Source organism: Rhinopithecus roxellana, chromosome 5, assembly GCF_007565055.1.
Source record: "Rhinopithecus roxellana isolate Shanxi Qingling chromosome 5, ASM756505v1, whole genome shotgun sequence".
Taxonomy (NCBI): Eukaryota; Metazoa; Chordata; class Mammalia; order Primates; family Cercopithecidae; genus Rhinopithecus; species Rhinopithecus roxellana.
The window spans coordinates 173508257-173521734 of record NC_044553.1 but is presented as its reverse complement, the minus strand read 5'-3'; the positions used below and the strand labels follow the sequence as shown (position 1 = coordinate 173521734).

The 13478-nt window shown below is 41.1% G+C and overlaps 1 protein-coding gene across 10 annotated transcripts in view; it reads right to left on the bottom strand.

The window, feature by feature from the left end:
• Nucleotides 1-13268, bottom strand: part of DPP8 (dipeptidyl peptidase 8) — a 79328-nt gene extending 66060 nt beyond the window's left edge. For 5 of the 10 annotated variants that reach the window (XR_004057308.1, XM_010355506.2, XM_030930566.1 and 2 more), the window contains exons 1-4: nt 13040-13257; nt 11194-11329; nt 7770-8039; nt 2677-2789 (exon numbers count right to left, since the gene is read on the bottom strand). Coding sequence is in view for 8 of the 10 variants with exons in the window: in XM_010355506.2 (XP_010353808.1) it covers nt 2677-2789; nt 7770-8039; nt 11194-11209 (399 nt within the window). In the remaining 2 variants the exon portion in view is untranslated. Of the gene's footprint in view, nt 1-2676; nt 2790-7769; nt 8040-11193; nt 13015-13039 lie in introns of those variants that run through there. The other 5 variants (XR_004057309.1, XM_010355507.2, XM_030930569.1 and 2 more) reach the window with 3 other exon arrangements.
• Between the last annotated feature and the right edge of the window lie 210 nt (nt 13269-13478).

Sequence of the window (13478 nt, the reverse complement as noted above, 5' to 3'; positions counted from 1 at the left end):
GAGAAACCCCTTCTCTACTAAAAAATACAAAATTAGCCGGGTATGGTGGCGCATGCCTGTAATTCCAGCTACTTGTAAGGCTGGGGCAGGAGAATCGCTTGAACCCGGGAGGCAGAGGTTGCAGTGAGCCGAGATGGTGCCATTGCACTCAGGCCTGGGCGACAAGAGTGAAACTCCATTAAAAAAAAAAAAAAAAATTGCAGTAGGGCCAGGCGCGGTGGCTCATGCTTGTAACCCCAGCACTTTGGGAGGCTGAGGTCGCGGACTACAAGGTCAAGAGATCGAGACCATCCTGGCCAACATGGTGAAACCCTGTCTCTACTAAAAATACAAAAATTAGCTAGGAGTGATGGCGCACACTGTAGTCCCGGCTACTCGGGAGGCTGAGGCAGGAGAATCGCTTGAACCCGGGAAGCAGGGGTTACGGTGAGCTGAGATTGTGTCACTGCACTCCAGCTTGAGCTCAGGAAGTTAAGGCTGCAGTGAGCTGTGATCACACACCACTGGACTCCAATTTGGGTGAGAGTGAAATGTTGTCTCAATTAAAAAAAAAAACTGGTATCCTTTAGAGATACATACTGATGTATTTCAGGAATGACATATCTGGTATCTTCTTTAATATCGTCTGAGCAGGGCCAGGCGCGGTGGCTCACACCTGTAATCCCAGCACTTTGGGAGGCCAAGGCAGGTAGATCACGAGGTCAGAAGATTGAAACCATCCTGGCTAACACAGTGAAACCCCGTCTCTACCAAAAATACAAAAAATTAGCTGGGCATGGTGGCAGGCGCCTGTAGTCCCAGCTACTAGGTAGGCTGAAGCAGGAGAATGGTGTGAACCCAGGAGGCAGAGCTTGCAGTAAGCAGCGATGGCACCACTGCACTCCAGCCTGGGCGACAGTGAGACTCTCTCAAAACAAACAAACAAAAAATCTGAGCAGTAGGGGTGGGGGGTTGTGAGGGGAAGTTAGTAGGGCTACAATCAACGCTGATGCCTAAGATTTAATCCTTGTTGAAAATATTTCACATTATTCTACTTTTGTATGCTTTAAAAATTTCCATTATAAAAGTTTAAAACACTTTTGCCAATTTTTCTATGAGAAAATTATCATTATTTCAGTTAAAGACACTGGTCTTAGAATAAGAAATTTTTTCTGTTTTAAAGAAAAGTCACATGCCTATGTAAAAGGCAAATGTTCATGATAAATAGTTGCAGTGAAAATGATTAGTTGTGGCCAGGTGCAGTGGCTCACACCTGTAATCCCAGTACTTTGGGAAGCTGAGGCGGTGGATCACTTGAGGCCAAGAGTTCGACATCAGCCTGGGCGACATGGTGAAACCCTGTCTCTACTGAAAATACAAAAATTAGCCATGCATGGTGGTGTGCACCTATAATTCCACCTACTTGGGAGGCTGAGGCAGGAGAATCACTTGAACCTGGGAGGCAGAGGTTACAGTGAGCCGAGATGGTGCCACTGCACTCAGCCTGGGTTACAGAGTGAGACTGTGTCTCAAAAAAAAAGAGATTGGTTGTTATAAAAGTTTTTTTGTTTTAAATTTCTATGAGAAATAGCACATTCATGTTATTCAATTAACAAATACTTGGCCCAGGCCAGGTGCAGTGGCTCACGACTATAATCCCAGCACTTCAGGAGGCCGAGGTGGGCGGATCACAAGGCCAGGAGATCGAGACCATCCTGGCTAACACGGTGAAACCCCAGCTCTACTAAAAATACAAAATTAGCTGCGCGTGGTGGTGCATGCCTGTAATCCCAGCTACTTGGGAGTCTGAGGCAGGAGAATTGCTTGAACTCGAGACGTGGAGGTTATAGTGAGCTGAGATTACGTCACTGAACTCCAGCCTGGGCAATAAGAGCAAAACTCCATCTCAAAAAAAAAAATGATAATAATAAATGAATACTCACTGTAAAAATAATAATGAGAACCAGAGAAGAAAACGATTGTACCAAAACATTATATTTGGGATATTTTCAACAATGCACTTTCTTATCTAAAGATAAAATCAGTCAGGTAAGGTGGCTCACTCCTGTAATTCCAGCAGTGTGGAAACCTGAGGCAGGCAGATTGCTTGAATCCAGGAGTTTGAGACCAGCCTGGACAACATAGCAAGACCCCATCTTATTAAACATATATATATATGTTTAAAAACTATTTTATATTTATATAAAATAGTTTTTAAAAACAAAAAATAAAGATAAAATATTGGGGGAAATAAAACCCCAACCTTTGATTTTACATAAATGGAATTATATTATTTAGAAGGTAAAACTGAACTTTGTACCTTTATTTTAGTGCTGTTACTGAGCTTTAAAACTACAAAATCAATTAAAAATATATAAATAAGCCTTTCTGGAAATATTTATCAGTTCTTTTCTGTGAACAACTCCTTTAAAAAATGTGAGAACTACATAAGTACAAGTTTATGAAAGGGAAATGCAGTTAAACAGGGAGAAAGCAGTTTAAAAAATTGAATTTTATTATCTCTTAGTTTCAGATATCAAGAATTAAATGGAATTTCAGGGTCACACATACAAAAACATAAAAATGTTTTAATTTTTTTAATTTACATCTACTTTAAATATAAAATCCCAACTTCTAAATAAATGCAGTATCTGAATACATACACCAAATCATAGGAATAACAACATTTAATCCTACCTGAAAAAGATCCAAAAGAGGCTTCCAAGAGAGCATTAGGACTGCTGCTCTATTGATAGTTTTGGGAATTTCAGAATAAAACAGCGTATTTTCTCTGTTCTCACCAGACATGGCTATAGGAGAAAGCAATCATTTATTATTATTTTTTCGAATAGCATTCTTATGACAGTCACAGTTGCAACTATATAATGCCTTCTATACACTGCAATATTTTGCACTCTATGGGATTTATAATGAATGTTAATAAGTAGAATGTGCTTATGCCATACACCATAAAAATTTTCAATAAAATCAAGGCTAGCTTGGCCCAGTACACATGCCTATAATCCCAGCTACTTGGGAGGCTAAGGTGAGAGGATCACTTGAACCCAGGAGTTCAAGACAAGCCTAGGCAACATAGCAAGATCCCATCTTAAAACAACAACAACAAAAAGAAACCTGAGACTTTAAAGAAAAATGCTCAGGTTTCATTCTGGTAATTAGACCTTAGTCCCTCTCAAAATAAACATAAAAGTATGTAAGTTGCTATGTAAAGAAAAGTTAAGTACCATTTTCAGAATTTTAAAAAAATTGTGAGTCCTTTACCAGGTGGCAACAGGCTCATGAGATTCCAATGTAACAACTTCAGATTACTGTTTCTTCTGTTTCTGAAACATTTAAAGTGCTTACTTGGAAACACATAGATCTAATTGAATTCTAGTTTTTATTCATTATAAAAGTTCTGTAGGCTAGGCGTGGTGGCTCAGGCCTATAATCCCAGCACTTTGGGACACCAAGGCAGGCAGATCATTTGAGATCAGGACTTCAAGACCAGCCTGGCCAACATGGTGAAACCCTGTATCTACGAAAAATACAAAAAAATAAGTTGGGTGTGGTGGCATGTTCCTGTAATCCCAGTTACTTAGGTGGACGAGGCAGAAGAATTACTTGAACCCAGAAGACAGAGATTGCAATAAGCCGAGATCATACCACTGCACTCTGGCCTGGGCAACAGAGCAAGACTCCATCTCAAAAAAAAAAAAAAAAAAGTTCTGTAACTATAATCGTTAATAAGACCTTTAGGGTTTCCAATAAAAGTATGCTAATATTAAAACAACACAGAATCTGGCATCTGATCTGCTGAAAATCTCTTTGTCCTTTATTGGGGAAGGGCGAAGGAAAAAGGTCTAAATTAAGCAGAAGTCAAATCAATTCTGTGAAATCATGTGATAACTAGATGGGAAGATAACAGTAGTGTAGAGTTACATATAAAAGTTACATATAAAAGACTGACAGAAACACTATGGTTATGAAGATGTGAATCAAAGAAAACATAAGGTAAAACAAAGCCTTTCTACTCTAAAAAGGTATTATTGGCCAGGCGCAGTGGCTCACGCCTGTAATCCCAGCACTTTGGGAGGCTGAGGTGGGTGGATCACCTGAAGTTGGGAGCTCGACACCAGTCTGACCAACACGGAGAAACCTTGTCTCTACTAAAAATACAAAATTAGCCAGGCGTGGTGGCACATGCCTGTAATCCCAGCTACTCAGGAGACTGAGGCAGGAGAATCACTTGAACCCGGGAGGCAGAAGGTGCAGTAAGCCGAGATCACTCCACTGCACTCTAGCCTGGGCAAGAATGGCAAAACTCCATCTCAAAAAAAAAAAAAAGGTATTGCTTCCAAAAAGCTGGAGGAGTGAAGGAAGGAAAAAATAAATCACACAGAAATAACAAGAAATCTCCTGGGTGAAAGAGACCCTTGACCTGTGTTTCTGAATTATTAATGCCAGCAGAAGGTAGTCTAGGGAAAGGTGTGGTTAACTTCCATGCTAACCCTCATGAGGATGAGCCCCCAAATAACCACATATTTTTTTAATCCTCTTATTTTTCTAATTAGTTTACATTGCCTTTGGAGTAAAAAGTTATATATCCACTGACATTTACTTCAGCACTCAATTTTGTGTAAAATGTACTTTGTAGATTCCCAAGTTGCTTTGTTATAGAATTCTTAAGACTGTGGTCACCCCTCAATACCATTCACAATTTTACAAAATGCGATCATATCCTCTTTAATCATTCTCTTTCTAAGAGCCTTCAGTCTTAAAATATTAAAAGAAAAATTGGTTTTCTTCTCTCCTCAGTAACAGCCATTCCCCACAATCATTTCATTTGCCCCTCCCTATATGCTCCTAGTTCCATCTAGGAGCTTTATCCATCACCAGTAAAAATTTCCCCAGTACATTCTACGTTCTGACATAAGCACAAAATGGGCTTTTCTCATTCTTTCCTAATGGTATTTATCGGTCTTTAGAGCTACAGCAGTCAATTTGGTCCCATGTCTTCAGGCAACAGTATCAATGAGTCCTGTTTTTCTTTAGGATAGCATGACAAAGAACAAGAGGCAAAATTAAGCATGCGATAAAGTAAAACGCTAATGTAACAAAATGCTTGTTACTCAATAATAGAGCTTCTTCTAAGCATACCACATTTGGAATAAGGGCTCTCAAAAACGTATAATTTCTTATAAAAGATTTCTGGCCAGGTGTAGTGGCTCACGTCTGCAATTCCAGCACTCTGGGAGGCTGAGGTAGGCAGATAGCTTGAGCTCAGGAGTTGGAGACAAGCCTGAGCAACATGGTGAAACTCCATCTCTACCAAAAATACAAAAATTAGCTGGGCATAGTGGTGTGTGCCTATAGTCCCAACTACTTGGGAGGCTGAGATGGGAGGATGGCTTAAGCCTGGGAGATGGAGGTCGCAGTTAGCCAAATCACACCACTGCACTCCAGCCTAGGCAACAGAGTGAGACCCCATTTCAGAAAAGGAAAAAAAAAAAAAAAAAAAAGGCCGGGTTCGGTGGCTCATGCCTGTAATCCTGGCTGAGGCAGGTAGATTGCTTGAGCTCAGGAGTTCCAGATCAGCCTGAACAACATGGCAAAACCCCTGTCTCTATGAAAAAAAAAAACAAAAACATAAATTAGCTGGACATGGTGGCACGCGCCTGTAGGTCCAGCTACTTGGGAGATTGAGGCGGGAGTATCACTTCAGCCTGAGAGGTCAAGGATGCAGTGAGCGAAGATCATGCCACTGCACTCCAGTCTAGATGACAGAGACCCTGTCTCAAAAAATAATAATAATAATTAATAATTAATTAATTTAAAAATAAACTTGGGACAATTCTACAAAGGATTAATTCACTTATTATATAAAAGGCTTCAAATCATTAAGAAAAAGAAACCCTCTTCAGGGGTTGGGTGGAAAAAGAAAAGAACTTTAAAAAAGAAAAAAAACCCAACCCAATTAAAAAATCAAATATTATAGACTGTGACTGCACAGAAAAGAAACACAAATGGCTTTTTTTTTCTTTACTTGAAACAAAGTCTCGCTCTGTTGTCCAGGCTGGAGTGCAGTGGCACCATCTCAGCTCACTGCAACCTCCACCTCCCAGGTTCAAGCAATTCTCCTGCCTCAGCCTCCCAAGTAGCTGAGATTACAAGTGCTGTGCTACTACACCTGGCTAATTTTTGCATTTTTAGTAGAGACGCGGTTTCACCATGTTGGCCAGGCTGGTCTCAAACTCCTGACCTCAAGTGATCGGCCAGCCTCAGCCTCCCAAAGTGCTGGGAATATAGGCGTGAGCCACTGCGCCCAGCCACAAATGGCTTTTTAAGCATGTGAAACAATGCTTAACCTCACTCATAAGAGAAATAAAATAAAAACAATGAGAAACTGCCGTTCGCTAATCAGACTGGGAAAGTTAAAAAAGTTTAATTACTCACTATTGGTGTATGCATGGAGAAATAGATAATCTGAGATAATGTTGATGGCAGTATAAACTCTTTGAAAGGGGAGCTCAGTAATATCAATCAAAATTCAAAACATATATACCCTTTTTCCCAGCAATTCCACTCTCAGGAATTAGTTCTACAGGTATATTCATGCATGTGCAAAATGATCTAATATAGTGACATTCACTTCCTCTTCTTTTGTAACAACAGATCAGAAAAACCTAAATGCCATTACTGGAGGTCTGGTTAAGTAAACTATGGCACAGTTATATAATGGAATATTGAGTTGTTAAAAAAGAATGAATCCCAGCCTGAGCAACATGGTAAAACTCCGTCTCTACAAAAAAATTAAATAAAGTAGCTGGTTATGGCAGCATGTGAACATTATTAGAGGTCTGGTTAAGTAGAATATGGCACAATTATATAATGGAATATTCTGAAGTTATTTAAAAAAAAAAATGAATCCCAGCTTGAGCAACATAGCAAAACTCCATCTCTATAAAAAAAAAAAAATTCAAAAAATTAGCTGGCCGTGGTGGCATGCACCTGTAGTCCCAGCTACCAGGGAGGCTGGGGTGGAAGGATTGTTTGAGCCTGGGAGGTCAAGGCTGCAGTGAGCCATCAGTGTGCCACTGCACTCCAACCCGGGTGACAGAGTGAGACCCTGTCTCAAAAAAAAAAAAAAATCTAAAATTATGACATGAATTCATGCAGACATCTTTAATATCTCTATACACATATACATACACACACACCGCACATGCACACAAATAAATAAAACACATATATGCACACATTCATATAAACGAATAAAACTTATATTGGAAAAATTCTGGAGGAAGGGAAGGAACCTATCTTTAAAATTTTAACAAACAAGATAGTAAACCAGTAGATTAACATATTTAATTTAGGCAGACATTAAATCTGGAGTGACTGGACTCGGGAAGAAGAGACCAAAAACAACCCTGGATTAAAAAAAAAAGCAGTAGTTGTTGAGTGGGAACAAACTAATGGTTTTATTGTTTGTTTTCCTAATCAGACCATCTAAAGAAAGGCATTTCAAGCTAGCTTTAGGAAGAAGCAATTTCTGGCATCTTTGATTTTGAAAAATGATCATGATCAATTCATGGTTTGTTACCTACAAGTAAAAATAAAGTTAATGCAATACAACAAAATCGAATTCTTCAAATTAAAAGGTTTTTTCCTTTAATGGAACCAAAAGTCGCTAATTTATTTATTCATCAAACTTTGAGTGTCAATTATATCTAGAGTTAAGTTTGACTTAAGAGATCATTTTCTCTCAGAAACTATGACTTTGTACTCACCAAGGTAATAGATTCTGTCTGAATGAGGCCCATCTGGATCATTCCTCTTCACAAACATGAAATCATGTGGTGCCTTAGCCATCATGTAGCCATGATATTTTCTGGTATCAGCAAGCAGCTTTTTAAGCTGACTCCAGGAATACCGCTCAACATAAAACGGCTCCAATTTAGGCCGATCCTGTGATTCAATATTCTCCTCACAGTCTGCAGTTTCAAATATCTCAACACCCAGCTGTTCTGTTTCCATTGCTGCTGCCATGTTGCATTTTCCTAGAAAAACAAGGCACATGAAGCTGTTCACAGGTCTGTCTTCTATTATCAGAATTATTCTCTAAAGCAGGGGGAGTGGGGAAGGCAAGAAAAAAATGCTTTTTAGCACAGCTGCAATGAAACCTAGTAAGAAAAGCAATAGCTCTCCCTTCCGTGTTCAGTTTAAAAATGAAATTAAAAAAAAAATTGAGGTCAGGTCTACTTCGCAGTGCCTATAAATCCCTTTGGTAACTTTTATAAAAGGCTCTCCTTAGGTATTTCTTGCCAAAACTCCCTTTTCTTTCCCACACTGGAAGGAAACAGGCCATTTGCCAGTTGGCTGCTATGCTCCACCCAAGAGCATGTCAATAGCGAAGCTAACTCTGCCAAGGAAGCTAAGTGTTTTGCATTTTAAAAAGTAACACATTTGGTAAGTGTGGATTTTTTTCAGCTAACAGAAATAACCACAACAAATGAGAACGGTAATAAAACTGTCAAAAATAACGTGCATGTAATAACCTTCCTAGGATACCTCTCCAAGATAATATATCGTTTCCTTTTAAACGGAAAGCCAAACAAAACACTTGACTGGCTGGCACATTTTTGAGTCTTCTGCTCTTGCCTATACATCACTATCATCATCATTTGTGGTGACTCTATTTTTTTTTTTTTGAGACGCAGTCTTGCTCTGTTATCCAGACTGGGGTGCAGTGGGACCATCTTGGCTCATGGCAAGCTCCACCTCCCAGGTTCACGCCATTCTCCTGCCTCAGCCTCCCAAGTAGCTGGGACTACAGGCGCCTGCCACCACGCCTGGCCACTTTTTTGTATTTTTAGTAGAGATGGGGTTTCACTGTGTTAGCCAGGATGGTCTCAATCTCCTGACCTCGTGATCCGCCCACCTCAGCCTCCCAAAGTGCTGGGATTACAGGCATGAGCCACTGCACTCAGCCTGGTGACTCTATATTTTAAGGAAACTTACATGACTATTCTTACCAATCATACAACATATACTGATTAAATGGCAGAAAAAAAGATACTATCTTAAAGTGGCTTTAATTAGCTGAAGTTGTTGATACAGAAAGCATTTAATATTTGTACCAACAGTATTTTGATAAAAGCATAAACCGAGGTTTACCAGTTCAACCCCTAGTGTTTGTTAATATTTCATCTGCTAATAATGTTTATTCTCATTTCACAAATCCAGAAGTTGCATTTCTCCTTTATCTTTTCCAACATTTAACACGAGCAAAGTATCAAATAACAAAAAGTATTATCATAAACCAGTGGGTATTCTAACATATATTATTCATGACACTACCAAAAAGAAAGAACATAAAAATTCTGGGCAATCTGCTCTTTTTGAACTAACAAATGTCAAAGACATGTGGACTTGGGAGATAAACTAAATTGCATTTATGTAACCAAACTTAACATATTAACTACTTCTATAATAATAAATACAAGGCTGTACATTTAATATATCTTTTTTAAAGCCCAAATTTGAAGGTTAACATCAATTCATAGTAACTATCACAGACTAAAAGTTATTAGCAGGTATGGACTGTGAATTAGTCCATTAAGCACACATTAGTGGCATGCCAAATAACTGAATGAACTATGTGTGCAGCTTATTTTGTCTTTTTTCATGCTGTAGTTACCTATGTTACCATTTTCAATATAACAGTAATGAAGTGGCCAGAAAACCTATTAGACAGTTACATCAGGTATGCCTGTAATACTGTAACAAGTGAGCATTCACTTTCAATGACTAAAATCCAAAGCAGCTTGGCAGGGAATTAAAGTCATTTAGTTCAATGAGTATCCAGCACACTGATATTTACTGACAGTATAAGACTGTGGTGGTTATATTCTATCATACGTTTACTTGCCCTACTAAAAGCTAGCTAGTGGAGGCCTACTTTCCACCAAATGTCAATGGACCCAGTTTTTCCTTTTTTCTTTTTTTTTTTTTTTTGAGGCAGTCTTGCTGTGTCACCCAGGCTAGAGGGCAGTGGCACAATCTCAGCTCACTGCAACTCCGCCTCCCGGGTTCAAGCAATTCTCCTGCCTCAGCCTCCATAGTAGTTGTGATTACAGGGCCCATCACCACACCCAGCTAATTTTTCTATTTTTTAGTAGAGACGGGGATTTCACCACCTTGGCCAGGCTGGTCTTGAACTCCTGACCTCATGATCCACCCACCTTGGCCTCCCAAAGGGCTGGGATTACAGGCGTGAGCCACCATGCCTGGCCAGTGGACCCAGTTTTATATCTAATGGACTGAGGGACAAATGAGAAAAGAACCTATACAAATTGGGCTCATTTTTCTCAACTTCTCTTGTGTTATGTTTGGAAGTTCATCTCCAAACCAGTGCTTGCAAGAATAGGGCTGGTGAACAGAACAGGGAAGCTCAACAGAAAGACCTCCTCCGAAGCCTTACCGTCCAGTTTATTTTTTTTAGACAAGTCTCACTGTTGCCCAAGCTGCTTTTAGATAAGTCTCACTGTTGCCCAAGCTGCAGTGCAGTGGTACAGCCTTGAACTCCTGGAGTCAGAGGATCCTCACGCCTCAGCCTCCTGAGTAGCTAAGACCACAGGAATGCATCACCATGCCTGGCTAATTTTTTAAAACTTTTTTGTAGAGATAGGGGTCTCACTATGTTGTCCAGGCTGGTCTTGAACTCCTGGCCTCAAGCTATCTTCCTGCCTTGGCCCAAAGTGCAGGATTACAGGCGTGAGTCACCACACCTGGCCATGCCCAGCTTCTTATCATTCGCGTCACATTTTTTCTATGTAAAAGGTACATTAGCTTACATTTAAATTATCTGGTATTCCTGAATTGCAGTAAGCCCTGGACACTTGATGCATATACATGCATACGTGTGTGTACATGTACAAACACCGTACAGTCCAAGTGACAGTCTGCTATTCTGTATGTTCACAGCAAATGTAAATCCTGCATTTCTAAAATATATCCGATATTATACAATATTGGTAATCTGTGCAGACGTTTGGTAAATGACTTAGTTCCAGATTACATACAAATACATTCTCAAAGTAGGTGATCTGAATTTTCTAACATCAAAAACAGGAAAATAGGGTCAGTGTACCTTCTCAGCACAGTGCGTATATCTCACTGCCCCACCTACCTCGTCACTTAAGTGGTGCCTACCTGATTTTATTTTCATCTGCTCAGATCTCTTGCACACTCAAAGAGATCTTTTTCAAGTGACTCAACTTCAAGCACAGACTCCCTCTGCTCATCCTGCTCTTCTCACAGGAATCTTTCCTTTTCTCACCATCCAAGCCTGCTCACCAGGATAATGAAATAAGATAATAAGACTCTGATCATTAAGATGGACCATATGTGGTCAAAAAGGGAAGCTCCAAAACAATAGTTAAAACTGATACCGAAATACTACTTTTTGGGACAATACATAATGCCTAGATTATTTTGTATCTGCATTTTATGTTATCAAAATCCAATAATTATTTTATTTCAGAGATGTGTAGCCCAATATAGTCAAAAGAATATCTAACATAGTAAACCTTGGTGTCCAGACATACATTAAAAGGAAAATCATGGAAAAGCTTTTTAAAAAGTTACAAAAGGCATACAGATGTGAAGTTACTCAGTGACTACTGCAAATCATCAAAAACGGCAGATGATTAATAAAATTTATTGTTATGTGCCTATTCCTGTTCCTGTTTTACATAATAACGTCATATCAAGCTAGTTGGGGATAAAATCAACTCAGGAGGATAGCCAATAAGAGTTACAGGCCATTTTTGCAGAAAAGGAATTAACTTGAATTTAATAACTTAAGACTTTTCACGAGATAAACAATTTTCTATTCATCTTAAGTACATTCCATTTTTGCTTTTTTTCTTGCTGCATTACTCTGAGAATAAATAGGTAACTTTTCTGGAAAAAGAAGCATTAAAGTTGTTGAAATTCTGGCTTGGGGGGGGAAAAAAGGAAGGTCTGCTATTATATCTGTTACTCTATCAGTTTTAATTTTGGGCTCCCACAGCCCAAGTAGGTGATCAACGGATGGGGTGGGGAAAGCTAAGTGGCAAGTGTAGGAAAACCAGCAAGGTTATGCCAGCACAGCAACAATGGACTAAAATGTCAAGACACACCATAGCACTAAGTCCCTCACTCAGAAATAGAGCATGCTGACTCAGAAAATAGCTTTAGGACTCTTGAGCTTGGATCCACTCAAGTGAAATTCCTTAATTTTTAACTCGAGGGCCAAACAGCCGTCCACTTAAACACGTAAAGCCTTACTGAAGCCTATCTCTCTTTGGGGTCCACACCTAGTTGAGAGGTTCATTAGCACAGAGGGAGCAAAGATCTTGAAAAACTATGAATGAGGAAGAAGAGGAGAGGCATAGCAGAGAATATGAGAAGGAAGATGGGAGGGATGCCAAGTCTTAGAAAAAAAGTGTGTGAGAAGAGAGGTGTGGCAGGAAAGTGTCCTGCTGCAAGTGGGTGGAACAGAATGGGAGGGGGCAGTGAGCAGGGAGGGAATCGATCTAGCATGAGGCAGGTGAGAAAAAAAGACCACCAGCTGTGAAACCAGAAAATCTGAATGGGAAACCAGAAAATCTGAGTCCAGAGCCCATCTGCCAAGTCGGACTTAAGGAAAACTCCTTGGCCTTTGTGGGCTTCCGTTTCCTTATCTGTAAGCGCTGACAATACCCGGCCTCCCAACCCCAGCGAGACTCAATTAAGATAACGGACGTGGAAGTCAGGAGACCAGCGCCCAGAGCTCAGGGGGCGCCCAGTGAACGGTGGTTGACACGGAATCTCAGAGCCTCGGCTTCCTCTTCCGGCAAGTAGGGGGGGCCCGCCACCGGCTCTGCCCAGGACAGGGGTGCGCGTCGGGTAAACCGCAAAGCGCGCTGACCCTGAGAACGTGCCGAGCAGTCCCTCCGTGAGGCGGAGAGGGCCTGGTGAGCCGTCGCTCAAGCCTCGCCGACGCAGGGGAAGGAGAGGGGGGCGGATACTGCACCTTCCCCCCCGGCCCCGCCCGGACCGTCCCGACGTGCGCTATGGAGCGGGCCTGCGCCGCTTCATGCTGCGGCGCCTCCACTCCAGTCCTGGTTGCAGTGGCTTCCTCAGCGGCGGCGCCGGCGACAACACAGGCGGCGAACGCGGCACTCAGAAGCAGCGGCGGCAGTAGCAGCGGCCTTGGCCTCAGAGACTTTAGCACTTCCGGTTCTTCGCGATCCGCTGTCCGACTGGCGAAGGCGCAGCCGGGCCAAGAAGGGCGCCACTGTCTGCTGGGTGGGGTCCGACACCACAGCGCAGTCTAGTGGCTGGAGGAGCCAAGGAGGCGTGGGGTGGAGGCTGGGCGGAGCAGGGGATAGAGATGAAATCCAGAAAGGAACAGCGACTTGCTGAAAGTCACAGGGCAGATTGTGGCGCATCTGTAGTCAGTGAATATGTAT